The 17,329-nt window shown below is 30.6% G+C and overlaps 1 protein-coding gene across 1 annotated transcript in view; it reads left to right on the plus strand.

Moving 5' to 3' along the window:
• Positions 1-17,329, plus strand: part of LOC142324925 (lysosomal alpha-mannosidase-like) — a 72,465-nt gene that overhangs the window by 25,575 nt on the left and 29,561 nt on the right. The window contains exons 4-7 of the mRNA XM_075366070.1: positions 7,637-7,822; positions 9,605-9,816; positions 10,951-11,087; positions 15,805-15,938. Of these exons, the coding sequence (XP_075222185.1) occupies positions 7,637-7,822; positions 9,605-9,816; positions 10,951-11,087; positions 15,805-15,938 (669 nt within the window). The remainder of the gene's footprint in view (positions 1-7,636; positions 7,823-9,604; positions 9,817-10,950; positions 11,088-15,804; positions 15,939-17,329) is intronic.

The raw sequence follows: 17,329 nt of genomic DNA on the forward strand, positions 1-17,329 counted from the left end.
GAATCCGGAACACAAAATTTTATTGCGTTTCTCTGTTCCATGTCGGGAGCTCGCAGAAGGTCACATGAACTTACGCGGCTGAATATAACTGGGGAATGGAGTAACGAAACGCGATGAAATTTTGTACACACACTCGTCAGACATAATACTACATAGTTGTTGTCCGAGAGATAGCGCCACTTGTATTGACTACTGAAATTTAGTTCGGGAACTTTTCAGACACTGTGTATAAACTTAAGAATAAATAAACAAAAGAAATAAAATTATAATGTTAATGATGAACTTATAAGTAAGTAGAAAGAAAAATGTACTAATAATGAAATTAAGCTTTGTTTACAACAAAGACAATCACATTAATGCTTACTTTTAAAATTCATTGTTTAAATACGAAGGACATTCAATAATTAAAGAGGCAAATTGATGTAGAAAAAAAAACTGTGTATTTTTACAAAATGAGACTTACTACTTCTCAACATAATCCCCACCAATATTAATGCACTTGTCCCAACGATGAACAAGTTTTTTTTTTACAGCTGATGCAAAGAAGTCTTTGTCTTGTTGTTTGGGCCAGTTTCCTACAAATTCTTTGACCTCCTCGTTGTTGCTGAACTTTTTTCACGTAATGCCTCCTTGAATGGACCAAACAAATGAAAATCCAAGGGAGCCAAATATGGACTGTAGCGAGGATGTGGTAGTATCTCCCAATCCATTTTTCAATGGTTTCTTGGGTCAGCTGGGCGGTTTGAGGGTGAGTATTGTCGTGCAGCAATATCACTGCTTTTCTTTGAGATCCGCGACGTTTTTCTCTCGTTGCTGGCTTTACCTTTTTCATCAGCATGTCTGATTAGCAGACACTGTTTATTGTACGCTGATTTTCCAAATAATCACAAAAGATGACACCTTGGGCATCCCAAAAGACGGTCAACGTGACTTTACCCTCTGATGCTTACGTTCTGAATTTCTTTCGGACAGGTGAGTTGGTGTGCTTCCATTCCATGGTTTGTCTTTTGGACTTTGGTTCAAAATGATGAACCCAAGTTTCATCACATGTTAAAATATTGTTTAGAAAACCGTTTTAGAAAATATTGTTTGAACCTTCCCTTTCATAGCGTTCTTTCAAGTCTTTACACACTGATTCTTGTTTCCTTGTGTTGCGTTAATTCATTCGGGACCCACCTTGCACTTGTTTTGCTGTACTTGAACTTGTTACTGATAATGTTATGAACTGTGCCAACACTTATTGAAATTGCTTTTGCTGAGAAAGTTACATATGGTATACATATATTGTTCACGAATAATGTCGTCAATGCGGGTTTAAAGCGAAAAGTTGACACCTCAATGGCCGGCCAGGGCGTTTCTCGTCAGTCACTGAGTTGGCCGTGTTTGAACTGTTCTACCCACTTATAAAAATTTCCGCGGTTCATACAACTTTCACCATACTGTAAAATCACTCGAGAAAAGATTTTAGCCGGTTTTTTACCTCCAGAAAGCAAAAAACGGACCACTGAACAATGTTCAACTAATGTGGAAACTTCAAGCGGACACACAATCGTTAAATGCAATATTGAGGTTACAAACAAAACAATTTTTATCCGTCAGCTGTTCTCAGCTCATCCCAGTGATGCCAACGTAAAGTCATGAAAGTAAAAAACTCCTACAAACTGTTTCATTCCTACATCAACTTGTCTCTTTAATTATTGAATTTCGCCCGTATGTAGCTATTACATATATATATATATATAGCTATTATATATATATATATATATGTATGTATTTTCAAGGTTAAACTAACTAAAAGATGTCTCATTATTTTGTTTAAATTATGAGTTTTAAATAAATTTTATTTTCTTATATTTTTATAAATTTTATAAAAAAAGTTGACATGTAATTGGATATGCACTCATTTGTATCCATACCAATCTGGGCATGTGAATTCAGTGAATACTTCTAAAGTAGCAAGCCCATTATCTTCTTAGAATGAAATAATATTTATTATTATATAATAATATAATAAATATATATTGTATGAAACACAACCATACAGAGGCTATAATAGATTTGAAATGATCTTCGGGGTGAAGGTCATGCGACTTCTCACCTTGTCACCCCATCAGTCGTATTCTGCAGCAGCCAGTACATCACCACATCAATCATTAACTACGCATTAGAAATCTAATTAGCCCACACAAACATAGTATTTTCAGTAGAAAATTAAATTACAAAAATTGAAATCAAAATTTTCAACAACCCCGCTTAAGATATTTTACGTACTCAATGAGTATCTCATTCTAAAGAAATTGTAAGTGTTCTCCCATATAATTCGCGATCGAACTACTTCATTCCTTTTTTATTATTATTGAGTTACAGTCACTTACAGAGGCAAATCGTTTGTTAAATAAAAAACTGGCATAATTATCATTTATATTATTCAATTGTTATTTTAAATAGTGTTTTTTACTATTTCAAGACGATGTGACATCATCTTTGTCACCGCATACTTAACTTTGTTTTTAATACAATTTTAATCAGCTCAGATTACGGTTTTATAACAATCGTACGTGCAGTTTTTTTGATTGATCTTTAGTTATGAAAGTTGCGTTATTTTAAAATGGCAGCAAACAGTCCTCATCTTTGGAAACAATCTAAAAAAAATTATTAGTAGGGTATATAATTATTTAAAAGAACTTGCGCATAGCAAACCTAATGCTAGTATTAAGAAGGTTTTTAATCCAACACAGGAAGTGACCGCAACCAGGTGTGCTGTGTAGATTTGTACTGTACAAAATGTTTGTCGTGAAGGTAATGAAATGCATCAGCCTAAGGCGAATTATGCGAACATTCTTTTGAATCGTCTCGAAAAAAAATTCCTCATACAAACTGGATAACCGATCTGTCGAGTTTAATAAAAATATAGTTCGTCGTTCCATTCAAGAATTTCACGATAGAGGAGAGTATCGGATGTACAGTAAAATTAAACATTTTGAAAAAAAATTACCGGAATTGCATATTCCACGTGGAAAATTATAAGTTAATTAAGGTTCCGTTTTCGTAAATGTAATGATGGTAGAACATTTTTTATGAAGAGGTCTGACATTGTTCTTGCTCGGGTAAAGTTTTTAAGGGAAATAAACGAAATTAGGCAAAATAATTCTAAACCATAAATTTACCTAGATGAAACGTGGATAAACCAGAACCATTCCAAGAAATACATCTGGCAGAATTCAACAAGCAGTGGTGGCCTTAAGGTTCCGGTTTAATTATGTGCCACGCTGGTTGCTATGAACTTGGTTTTGTTAAAGACTTGTTTCGTTTTTCAGTCTAAGCATACGGGAGACTTCTGTCAAGAAATGAACATTTATACTGAAATGGGGCGTGAAGTCGTTTCAATACGTCAATTCACTGCCAGTATAACCCGACTACTGTCATATAACTGCCAGTATAACCCAATCGAGCTAATTTGGGCGCAGATAAAAGGTGAGATAGCAGCCAAAAACAGCATTTTTCAAATAAATGACTTAAATGTTATTGTAAGAGGCCATAAACCGCGTAGCAATAGATGACCGGAGAAAATGCGTTAGACACGCAGAAACCCTTAAAGTAGAAGATTTTCATAAAGAAGGGTTGCGGGACGACCACTTACAATGCATTGATGTTACAACGCACTCACAACTTACAAGAAATGACAGTAACGAAAATAAGACGATCTATCAGGTGATGAAAACTTATAATTTATTTCCGGTGATATTGACTTTCAGATTGTAATTTATTTAGATTTTGTGTAATGTTTTACGAATTTTTCAGTTTTAAAGTCCATATTTATATTTAGCCATAACATTTCCAAATTTCTGAACATGCGGGAAAATTAGGGAAATATTTTAAGTAAAATAAAAAGTTTCAGATGTGAGACAGTAACTCCTTATGCGCACCAGAATAATGCATTTAATATTTTGCTAATAAATAAGTAAGATGAATTGACGAAACGTTGAAAAGAGAAAAGGAACAATTCAGTAATGTATTATTACTGCGGTGTAGGGGGAATGAGGAGAAACCTTAGACAGTGGAAGTGAAGTGGAAAGAGCGCATGACCTTCACCCGCAAGATGATTTCAAATCTATAATAGTACCAATTGGGACTTAGGTGGGTTGTACTATGAAGAGTTCTGTTGTAAAGGGTAGTACTCATCTTTAACATCATGAGATATATCGTAACGAGTAAAATACTACTTGACAATCTTTATCATTAGGTTGGTGTATGTGAGTATATCTATATAATATGTAATATATAAAACAACTTAATTACGAAACACAGTAAGAAAAAACCTAAAAAAATCAAATACCAATAGTCGACTTTCGCAGGATCCCGCATCATCAGTTGGTACATAATTCCACAATTACAACAACAAATATCAAAACCTAAAAAGAAATTAGAATTTAGAAACATAAACCTTTTTCTTTCTTTCTTTTTCTGTTTAGCCTCCGGAAATAACGTAAGGTATTACTTCAGAGAATGAACGAGAATGACATGTATGAGTGTAAATGAAGTGTAGTCTTGTAGTCTCAGGTCGACCATTCCTCCGACTTCGAGTGCCTTTTTTGCATGACGTGATTTTTGAGATTGCGAGGAGAAATGCCGACGTGCTTCTGATTTCTGAACCCAACTTTCGGCGGTTAGAGCAAAACGGCTGGTTATTTGATATTGGGAGAGGTGCAACTATTTATAAGCTTAATAAGAATGTTCCGTTTTTGAGCTATGGCTCGGGAATTGGATATGTGTAGGTGGAGACGGCGGAATTTAAGTTTTTTTAGCGTTTATATTTCGCCCAATATAGCAATGAAGGATTTTGTGACAGTCTTGGATGGGGTTAGTCAGGTGAGACATCGTAATCGTAAAGATATTGTGATTGCGGGGGATTTCATTTCTAAGAATGTAATGTAGGGAGGGTATTACCATTGATGCGAAAGAAAGGTACCTTGAGGAAGTGATGGCCGGGTTGGGCCTCGCTTGCCTCAGTGATGGTGAGTTCCCGACTTTTGTTCGGTGTACAGGGACCTCGTATATAGATGTTACGTTTATTTCGCCGCGGTTGGCGGCCACGGTAAGACTTTGGGAAGTGCTTCACGAAGAGACACTTACTGACGTGGCTTCGGCGAGGAAAGTAAGTAGCGCAGCGGGATTACAGAGAGTTCAGGATGCTTTGATGGAGCGCCTTGGTCATCTTGGGGAGATTTTCCCTGAATTGTTGACGGAGGCTGTTTCGGAGGCCTGTCGAGAGGCGTTGGAGGGTGTAAGGTCTTCGAAGAAGCCTTTTTATTGGTGGTTCCCGCAGGTGATGGAGGTTAGGATGTTCTGTGTCCGAGTTCGCAAACGGCTTCAGAGAGTGAAGAGAAGAGGAATGAGGGAGGATATTTTGGTCGCCCAGAAGAAGTTGAGGAGATGCCGAAGATTGTTCAGGCGAGCAATTTTGGATAGCAAAAGAGCCAAGTGGAACGAGCTGTGTGATCGTCTTGATGAAGACATATGGGGAAGTAACTGCCTTTACGGAATTGAATCTTAGAACTCTCGACTTCGAAATCAGCTGATTTGTGATGACGAGTTCACCACTAGACCAACCCGGTGGGTAAACACAATCCCTAACAACCAATAGATTTTCACTGATTTATATATAACTGGATAGGGGACCCGTATTTTGGAATTGGTAAAATTTAAAGCATAAACTAGAGCCACGGAATGAGTGGCTAAAACTAAATAATTAAGTAAAATAAACATTCCTGCAATCAATATTATAGTCGCGCAAGCGTCGCAGTGGTTTTATTTATTTCCCAGCCACTCATTCTGGGGCGCTGGAGTATGCTTCAATATTGAACACGTAATGTATCCTCTATCCAGTTACATAGAGATCAGTGAATTTGCAACAACACAACTTTACTTTCTTTTTCCTGTTTAGCCTCCGGTAACTACCGTTTAGATAATTCTTCAGAGGATGAGTGAGGATGATATGTATGAGTGTAGTCTTGTACATTCTCAGTTCGACCGTTCCTGAGATGTGTGGTTAATTGAAACCCAACCACCAAAGAATACCGGTATCCACGATCTAGTATTCAAATCCATGTAAAAATATCTGGCTTTACTAGGACTTGAACGCTGTAACTCTCGACTTCCAAATCAGCTGATTTGGGAAGACGCGTTAACCGCTAGACCAACTCGGTGGGGTAACACAACTTCACTGCCTTACTGGAATGATGTAAATTTAAAACTTCACAATTACGTTCGTAAACACTGTTGCCAATTATTACAACTCGCTATGTCTTTAATTAAAACAACATCATCTTCAAAAACGATATGTTGGTTAATAATTTCATACTTTTGTTTTAATTTATAAATATAATATTTTACAAGTGTACTCATTTTTTTTTATTGTTGTTACAAATTTCCAAAATTTCTAAATTATTCCTATAATCACTAATACTATGACCACATTGCAACAAATGGTCGGCCACATTAGACACACCTTTCTTTCTGTTTCTGCAAACACTGTAATATTCCATAAATCTTTTTTTAAAAGATATGTTAGTTTTACCAATATAAAATTTTATTACATTCATAACATTTAACTTTATATATTTCCTTAAATTCTCTCCATCATTTTTATTATTATTCCTTAAAATCGTATAATATGGTTATTTGGTTTGTAAGATTTTTACATTTACTTTTATCTTAAACATTAGTAATTTTTTCTATTATTTTATTTGTATAATTGTATTCTAAGGAAAAAAATATTAATATTCTCTGTGTTATTATCTTGTTGCAATTTTATAAAATTATCATGTTACTTTATTCTCTGCTATGAATTATTAGAATTTTCAGAAATTTATATATGTAAAGGTGTTTATAAGAATCGTTTAAAGAATTCAGAACTCATTTTATAGACACTGCCAAAGTGTTAGTTATATGTTATTGCTTTTCAGTTACTTAATGAATTTCTGTATCTAATTTCATTTAACATCAATTTATTTCTTATATCTTTCATCTTCAGTTAATATACTTTACTTGTTCTGATTTGTGTAATCCCTAACAGTTTTTATTCTCTAGACTTCCTTTTAAATCTAAATTAATAAACCCTGAATGCTGAAAGATATGACCATCCATCTAGAAGTTATTTTCTAAGGAACTCTCACAAATTTATTTTTTCTGGTTTGATTTCAGAAAATGCCTAATTTCATAAGAACCTGATTTTCATTATTCTAAACACCACATTTAAAAATTTTCTATCCATTGCTTTCTGGTTTCCCTACTGTTTATTTCATTGCAATAAAATAAAACAAAGTAAATGTTTATAAGATTTTCTTTCTAATTAATAAACTAGACATACTGTCACCAAACCTTTCCCAGTAAGGGTAAAATTTATCTTGGTCTATTTAGTCTTTTTAGTCTGTTAAATACTTAACAAATTACCTAACAAATACTTAACTGAGAAAATACCTAAGTGTTGCTTAAATACTGATGAGATTTTTATCCTTGATTATTAAAAATTTTTTTCCAGCAAAGTAGTATTTGTATTGGCCATAATATGAATTTTATTTAAGCCATTATAATGAGAGTATAAACTTAAAATAATTTTTTTAATTTGTTAATTTAGATTTGTCTATGTTGAAATTGCATTTTTCTGGCGTTGGTGGAATGAACAAACTAAAGAACGACAATCTCAGGTTAAAGATTTAGTTCAAAGAGGACAATTGGAGTTTGCTGGTGGTGGATGGTCTATGAATGATGAAGCTACTACAAATTATCTATCCATTATTGATAATTTTACATGGGGTTTTAGGTAAATACATGTATATATTAAAAACCTAAGTAAAAAAATGTTTATGTGAAAAGCTTTACACTAAATATTTTGTTTAATTGAAAAAGTTACCAATTTTATTTAAAAGTATTATTTTGATTATTTTTATTTTATAAATATAGAGAAAATTTAAATGAATATTAAATTTTATTATTTCTGTATTTAAACATGATGACCAAATCATTAAATGTTAATCATAATCAATTACATGTTGTATATTTAAAAATAATTCTAATTAAATCTTCTGAAAAAGAAGTAATGAATTTATTAAAACACTCACATGTTGATGAAAAAAGTCAGAAAAGGTGGACTAGATTGAATATATTTAACTTATCTGTAAATTAGTAAATTAATGATTAAAGAACAGTTCATTCAGTGAATGTACACTCATTCAACTAACTAGAAAAAAAATTCTAACAGGCACTATCAATCTAACAATTGACACTACAATGTTCTGTGACTGCAAGGAAATTTTATTTTAAAACAATAATGAAGCTTTAGAGATCAATCCAAAATAAATGACATACTTGTGAAAGATGTTGTTCTAATGCAAAATCATATGTAGCTCACTTTTCATGTTTGCAAGTACTTTATCTGGGTAGTTCAAATGAGAAAATGAAGATCTGCATCCCCAAGAGATGAAGGTGATTGCTATCAGCAATTTAAAACTTGTAAGTTATTCCTCAATAATGGTAATGATTAACTAGATACCTTGATGAAATTCTTCATTAGGGTTTTGAGGATTTGCAAAAGCTGGTGTTGCAGCAATGTAAATTATCGAATATGAGTGACAGTTATCTGAAAATACTATGCAAATGTTAATAATTTATGCATGAAACAATTTTTTTTTGTTGAGCTAGCTAGAAGAAGTCAGTTTTGCAGTAACCCTTTATTAAATATACAGTGTTCAATTGGAACCCTTAAATAACTTTTCAACAGAAAACATCAACTGTAGCTTACTGTTGACCATTTTTGAAAATAGCTGTGAAAAAATTAAATGGTTAGATTAGAATTATCATAGGCCGATTTCAATTTTTTTTTTTAATGCCTTTTAAAACGATGTGTCACAATCCTACTCCCACAATCCCCCTCCCCCCATGGTGGCTGAGGGTTGTGGTCATCTCAAACCGCAAAATGATCTTTTCAGGGTAAGATCATTTGTGAAATATTTAATTTTTGTAAGTTCAACAAATGAAAAATTATTTAAGGGTTCCCATTTGTTAACAAAGCCTCCAATCTATTTATATTTCTACAATATTATATCTATCATACGAATTATATTATATTAATAAAAATTAATAGTTAAAACAGACTGTGAAGCAATGGAAGTAGAAGATATCCTTACCTTTAATAGACTGGAGCCTTTCTTTTATGATCTGCTACAACTGTTGCAGATACCTGACTCTTGTTTATGCTCACCTTTCTCCTTGTTTCAACTTTTGTTTTTCATAATTTTTCAGCTCTTTATTTCACTCCATTTAATCAAATTCTTTAAAATTTACTATTACCACCTACCTACATTGCTTTGTTTTATTTTTCAGTATAGCTTTGAAGATCAGGTTTACAATCACCTCTCTCACTCTAGATCTTTCTGAAACTATTCTAAGCTATTCTTTATCTTGTATATATTATACTTCAAACAGGTATACATTTATAAATTACTTTTTCAGTAATTTAGGTTCATTACTAATACTATATATTATAAAATATACAATTTATGCAGTAAAAAATAAAAAAAAAATATTGTGTATATTTTAATTTTAGGAAAGTGACAGAAATGTTTGGTAGCGCAATCAGAGCCAAACCTAAAGTTGGTTGGCAGATTGATCCATTTGGTCATTCTCGTGAACAGGCTTCCATATTTGCACAGTTTGGATTTGATGGACTGTTTATCAATAGAATTGATTATCAAGACAAAGCAGCAAGAATGAAAACCAAAAGAGCTGAATTTTTGTGGAAGACGAGTCCTAATCTTGGTAATGTTAATTTTTTAGTATTATATATTAATTTATCAAACACTCTACATCACTTTATTGAAATAATAATAATATTATGTGTTAAATACTAAATTTTTATAAAATTAACCAAATTTGGATTTTTATTAGTTAAAATTTTCTGCAGATGAATTATATGGAAAATATAGAAATAAAAAAAATTTTTAATAAAATCAAAATTAATAAAACAATATTAAGTATGAACATAGCTATACAAAAATATACAATTTCATAATAAAACTATGCATCAACAAAATCTACAAATTTATTCACACCAAAGTGTCAGTTAAGTCACAACATTTGTAGAAAATATAATCGTCATAAGATGAAGTATTTATTTTACTTACTGCTGTGGAAGACCATTTCATTATGAAACTACTATTATAAAAGTTAATTATAAAATTTTTTAATTTAGCTAGATTACTATTTTTGTACTTACTAGGTATAATTTTTAAAAATGATTTACTTACTTCCCATTATTTATATTGAAGCTCTAGTTTTGTTAAAATTAAGATAAAGAAGTGTGAATTAGGTAATGTGAATGTTCCATTTATAACTGCTAATTTAGTTTTTTTAAGAAATGAATGGGGGTAGGTTCATTATCTAAAGAGAAATGAATATGGAGAATGTCACATCTTGATGCCAGAACTGGCATCTTGATAAAATTTTAAACCTGCACTGACAACATTAGTACTTTGTTTTTTCCTTTTATTTTTAATCCTCATGCAACTAAATGTATAAAGTTTAATAATAAGTGCAATTTCTATCAACTATTCCATAAGAAAGACATTTAAAAAAAAAAAAACAAGTTTCATAATTATTTTGAAATAAATGTGGAAGGTAATCTTAGAAATATCAAGATTCAAAATTTGGTAAGAAAATTATTTCCTAGACTCCATACATACAATCTATGAATGAGATAGAAGTTTATTTTTACTGAGCCTACATATAATTATTGTTGCTTGTTGTCATTTTTATGTTTATAAAACAAATGTTTATCTTATAAAATAGCTTTATAAAATAAATGTTAATATGCAATGAAACTGAATTGCAATATTCTTTGAGCATATTAGAAGTTATAACAGTATTTTTTTTTTTTTTGTTTACTTTTTATAGGAAAGTCAACTGACATATTTACTGTTGTTATGTATAATCATTATAGTCCTCTTGATGGGTTTCATTACGGCCCTCATCGTAGGAATGATGCTATTGTTGATGAAATTGGAAATCCTGAATATAATGTGGATGTTAAGGTATTATGACATTATTATTATTATTATTATTATTGCTTTTTTTTGCTAATGTTTTATAGTATTTCCACCTTGTGGTAATCATATACTTACTTATTTTTGGATTGATAAAATTTAATTGTTTCCAGTTAAATCTATTTTGCTTAGAGGCATCAACTGCTATGATTCCTAGCCACTAATGAATGCCAACACTTTAGTGAAACTGCATCTTACATCAAGTAACTCTGATAATCTATCAAAGGTTTATTAATCATGATTTCAGCTGTAGGGATTTTATCCTTACTTCACACCCTTCAATTTTGAGGATGCTACTCCCTGAGACATATCAGGTACTGAAATATTTGGTCATAAGGAATGCAGTTTTACCAGGAAAGTAAGGTTTATTTTACTAATTATAAATCTTAAAATATACCTGTCAATGTAAGCCTTTTCATTAATATCACCTTTGTCATTTTGTGGGAGTATAATTTTTATTATAGTACAGGTGGTGTAACCAATCTTGATGCTTGGTGCCATGGCAGTGACAGCCACAATTCGAATCATTTTACTATCCTATTAGCATAACATTTGCTTCGTTACCTAACAGTGAATGGGCCTTCGTAAGATGTATTGTAGTGTTAATACTGGATCGCAGAACTCTATTTTTAAAAATTTTAACCACCTCAATGTATAGCTAATATTTTGAACATATTTGTATTTTTAAATCTAACTTGGTTTAATTACTTTGTTTTATATTTGATTTAATTTATACATATATATATAAGTTATGTCAAATTTAATTGACTCATTGAAAACTTTTTAATTAATATCTGACAATTTTCTGCAAAAAAAATATTATACATTTTTCAAAATTGTAAATGTGAGAAGAATTACAGAAGCACTTATGTGAAGCTGGGAATTGTACAGTAGTAGGCCTACACATAAAATTATATAATGTGCAAATCAAAATATACTCGTATTATCTTCATTAAGTGCTGGTGTTCCATTTTATTTTCAAACTGATATTCAAAAGTTAATGCAAGATAATGATTAATAATGGAATCATGGAATGGATTAATAAATAATGGATTACTAATGAAATAATGGATAACTAAATAATGGAATCGAAAATTACAGCAGAAACTAATTATTTTTAAATGATAGAGCAAAATAAAATTATTTTAGTTGAAGAGGGTGAATGGCAACCACTTCGCAAGAAATATTAGAATTTCTGAGGTTACTGTTATCACAATCATCACTGTCACTTTCACTATCTTCCTGTAAAGAAATAATAATTAATTCATAGTATTATCAATAATGTATATTTGTTGCATATTTTCAGCTTCTATTTCCTTAACTTTATTACAACACACCTTCCAATTCTTTTCATTCATGCTGGCCACTTTATTTTCACATAGCTTTTGAACATCTTTTCTATCAAAAGTTACATTATGATTGGCTACATATCCTTTAACTTGGACAATATCCTTTGACGTGGTATGGAGGTAGTCAGAGAACGTCATGCTTTTTTTTTGTAAAAGTTTGTCAAACACATAACTTGTACAGTAAACTTTTCCCGTTTGCTTTTACCAATCTTTACAACTGTCGTTTCAGCATCGAGGAAAAATAAGGATAGAATGCTTCTGCAACCACTTTATCATATCTGCTTTTCTTGAGTTGAAAAATCAGTGATTTTTCTAAAATAGCATCGTGATAAGGTGTGCTGTCAGAAATTACTACAGAATTACTGGGAAGGTTTGGAATTAATATCTCTTCTGTCCATTATAAGTAATCTTTCGCTCTCATTTGACCTCTGTATTTACCAATTTTTAAACTTGCTTGCCAAGTTAATAAGGCGTTTGGTATAAAACCTATTTCTCCTCCAGCATATACTATAATAAGTCTGCTTTGAAATAGGAACTGCTTTGGCTGCCTTTTGAAATAGGAACATTCAGCCAATCACCTGAATCACTACACCACAATTTATTTGTAGTGTGAGAAGATAATATATAATATGACTTGTCGGAGTGCACTATTTATCTATTCTCAGTTCTAATTTTTTTATGGCAGATACTGAATATGCTTAAACTTTATATCATGTCGCCCAGTGCGAACCTTACAATTATTTCTGGGTTTTCTCCATCTAAAGCCAAATTCTTTTATTATTTTTCTCAAACTCATCTCTTTTCCTGAATAACAAATGGCATCATTAAGTGCTAACATTATCTTTTTCACCATCGGCAATTGTTTATGAATTTTGTTTAAAGTCTTGTCTTACCACACACTTGTCAGTCATCAAGTCACGTTGCAGGCATTTCATGGGGTTTGTATTTTACTGGAGTAGAAAAAGAAGTCTGCAGGATTTTCAGCTAATTTTTCTAGTAACTGCTTTTTCTCTTTTCTGGCTCTTTGGACTTGGGATCACGACAATCCACATACAGCTGCTGTTCTTTCTTCACATTTTTTAATGTGAGTCAGGTGTTTATCTTTTTCCCACCTTTGGAGTCGATCACCTTCATATTTCACAGTCTCTTACTCACTGTTTATTATTACCTGGGCGCCATTTTAGTTTTTTGTTTTTTTATGGTAGACTTAAGTTTACTTTTAATTATAAAACACTAAAAATACACAACCGATTATAAAATGTGATTACTTTTCTCAATCAAAACTCAAAAAAGAAAACAGACTGTGGACAAATGTTCTTACAGGATCAACAAATACAGGACAAATAGTTAATTGGATTATACTCAAGCATTCAATAAAGTAGGCTTATGGGTAATTATTTATTTTACATTGGCCTGGCTAAATTTGAAAACTATGAGCACATAGCAAACAATATAGATAGCTATATTATTTTTTGATATGATACTAAGAAAGATGACTGACTCATTTCCTGAGTGATAATACTTGGCTTATCCATGATTATTTTTACAATAAACAAAATCATGATAGATTATAAACTATGTTTATATATGTCACACAATTTTAATGTTAGTTAATTTATCATTTAGAATTTGTATGCTGATTTAATTATAATACTTGTTGAGAATAGGCCTATGTTTTTATAACATTTAAAAATATACCATAACATTTTTTGTTATGGCAAAATTCTTAATCATTTATAAAACATAGACTTAGAAAATATTTAAAAGAAATTCATTATACCATCCAGTAAATTAAATTATAAGTTATATTTTCAAGAAAGCAATTTATTTCTGCGCATGACATCTAAACTGAATGTTTTCAGTTTGGATAACAGGAACCATTCTAGCCACCATAATCCAAGCTTCAAGATTCATTGTGGCAGCTATAAAACCTAGTTGTTGCAAGAACCAGTCTACTACAGAATTTTTCCTCATTCATTGAATCTACCGTGAAAAACAGTATAAATTTAGCTGCACTAACTGAACCTTTTAAATAAGGTAACGGAAAGGATGCATTACATAACAGTGAAAAGTTAGTTCAATGCAATCCTCAGGGCTACTTGCCCTGGTGACTAAAACAATTAAGTGGCAGAATGTTGAATTTATTTATTTATTTCCTTCTATTACTACAGGTACTGATAAAAAAAATTCCATTGACACTGTTCTATTAGTATTTCCTGTGTTATGACTATGAATTTCAATGAGAATCTGGTAAAGGGCCAAGAATATCTCTATGATTATCTTAGATGTTTAACAATATAAGGAAAAAACAGTGTTCCCAGGAAGAAACCTAAGTTACATTACAGCCATGCTAGATTCTGTATGCTAAACACTATACGGGCAGTGGGATGTAGCTAAAATTGTCTCTTACAAAGGGTGTCTCCTACCTCTTTGGATTATACATAATAATAATATATAATTAAATTAAAACAATATAAAACTTCTATAATCTGAGTACACTTTCGACAGTAGAAGTTTATTGAACTGAGATAAATGTTCAGAATAGCCAACAAAACAAAATTGAATATTTTCTTACTTCTGTACCATCTTGAACAAATTTTTATGTTAATAAAGCATTGGGTGGTTCTTCTTTTCATGTTTGAATTTAAATTTGAATAACTTGTCCTAATTTATCTCTGTACTACACTCCATACACATATTTAGAAGGAAAACCTAATTCCTAAATCAGTATTTCATCTTAGCAGACCTCAGCATGAGAACTTGGCTTATTTTTGCTAATCTTCTAGTGATATTTGCTTACTTAATCTATTTTTTGCAATTTACTATCTAATGGAAAAAATTCTGCCAAATTATGAATCCTCTATCTTAATATTTAATCATTATTTATCTTCCTTTGTCTCACTTTTTATTAGATCTGTTTAATTATTTATTTTTAGACTGAATTTTTCTTTCAGTAAAAGTAATACCATTCGTTATTTTGAACAATGACAAAAAAGACTACAGTCTACCATAACTTGTAATAGATGTAAATGAAACAGATAAATGTTCATAGTAGAATATTTCCAAATCACCTTTGTATGAAATAAAAACTTTAAATAATTATCTAATAAATAAATATTGCACTGTTATGGATGATTATTATTATTTAAATAATGTTAATATTTGTTATTTAAATTTACAATCACATCATATCATTATTTTGTTCATTGATAAAGATGACAAATTGAGATGAAAGATCTTTAAAAAAATTTAAAAGCAGTTTGCTTTCCAACTTCATGGAATTGTAATATTATATGTGTTATTAGTATTTATTCTAATTATTTTGTTATGATCATTATTGTTCTGTTCTTTTCTAGGTTTCTCAAATACTGAATGAAGCACGTACAAGAAGTAAATTGTACAACACTAACAACGTGTACATTACATGGGGCGATGACTTCACTTTTCAAAATGCTCATGTTTGGTTCAAAAATATTGATAAAATTATCAAGTAATTACTTAAAAATCTTTTTATATAAATCTTATAATATAGTTTATTACACCATTAAGGTGCTAATTGGGTGATTTAAATTATTCATAATTACTTTAAAATTTGTAATAATAATTTTTGTATTATTTTGCTACTTCAGTCTGTGCTTTTTAGATTAAAAGTATGGTAATACTTTAAATTTTAGATTCAGAAACTGAAATAGGTTTATTTTAAACTGAGGCTGTTATTAGTAACAAAACATTAAAATAAATAACTAACATTCACAAGCTGTATGAGTTACTAACATTCATGAGCTGCATAAGGTTTCCTTGCCAACAGTGATATAACATATTTGATTTTACAGAAAACAATTCTTTTGTTTGGTATGGTAGAAGGGTTACTGTTATTTTTTTTTAAGAATGAAAGCCTGTTTTTTTACTAAAGATTACACATTCATAAAAATAAATTCAAGGATAAATTAACATTTATTATTTTCTTAATATCAATCTACGTGATTTATAGTTATAGATGCCAAAAATGATCTGACAGCCCATTTGTGTACCTTGTAAACTTGTTCTGACTTTGAGAAATTCCCAATAACAGAGACTATAGATGATATCAATACAAATGTTGGTCATACTATAACATGCAATATTAAAAGTTAAAGATTCTGGTGTTTAAGAAGACACTAATAATATTTGACTGTATTGTAATTTGTTTTCTCCTTTTGTTGGTAATTAATTTGCCACATAAGCTTGAGGGTAGTATCTGGAAACATAATTAAAATTTTTTACTTAAAGGCTATAAAGCAATAAAAAAAATTTATTAAACCTTTAAGAATGTAATAATTGAAGATGAAAAAAACCATGAAGAAATGTTAAAATTTACTGACTAATGTGGATTTAGTAACTTTATTTTTAAACATTTTATTTTAAAATAAAATAAGGATAGGTCTATATAAAATTCTGCTTATTTAAATTAATTTATTAAATGAAAATTAAGGCCTGAATGGACATAAGTATGTGTACTAACTCATGAATACAGCATTTCCTCCCATTTTTGAAGTCAATAAAATTAATTCTATAAGTTATGCACTAATTCAGTTAATCTTTAAAAAGTTTATAATATTGTAAATTTTATCATAATGAAAAACTACAGTTACAGCTATGAACTGTTTAATTACAAAAGGGACTGGCTTCTAAATAAGTGTTTGTAAAAGAATTTAAAAAAAACATGAGAATAAATTAGTAGGTAATGAAATAATATATAAAAAACTAGTCTAAGGAAAGAAGAAACTTCATGAAGGAGCGAAAGTCAGGCCTCTACAACCATTTTCACCTAGCTATAAAGAGTAGTGAGCATTCATTCTTCTTATTTAGTCTTTATTTCTTTTATTTCATAGAATTATGTAC

The sequence above is a fragment of the Lycorma delicatula genome, chromosome 5 (genome assembly GCF_047948215.1).
Source record: "Lycorma delicatula isolate Av1 chromosome 5, ASM4794821v1, whole genome shotgun sequence".
In the NCBI taxonomy this organism is placed as follows: domain Eukaryota; kingdom Metazoa; phylum Arthropoda; class Insecta; order Hemiptera; family Fulgoridae; genus Lycorma; species Lycorma delicatula.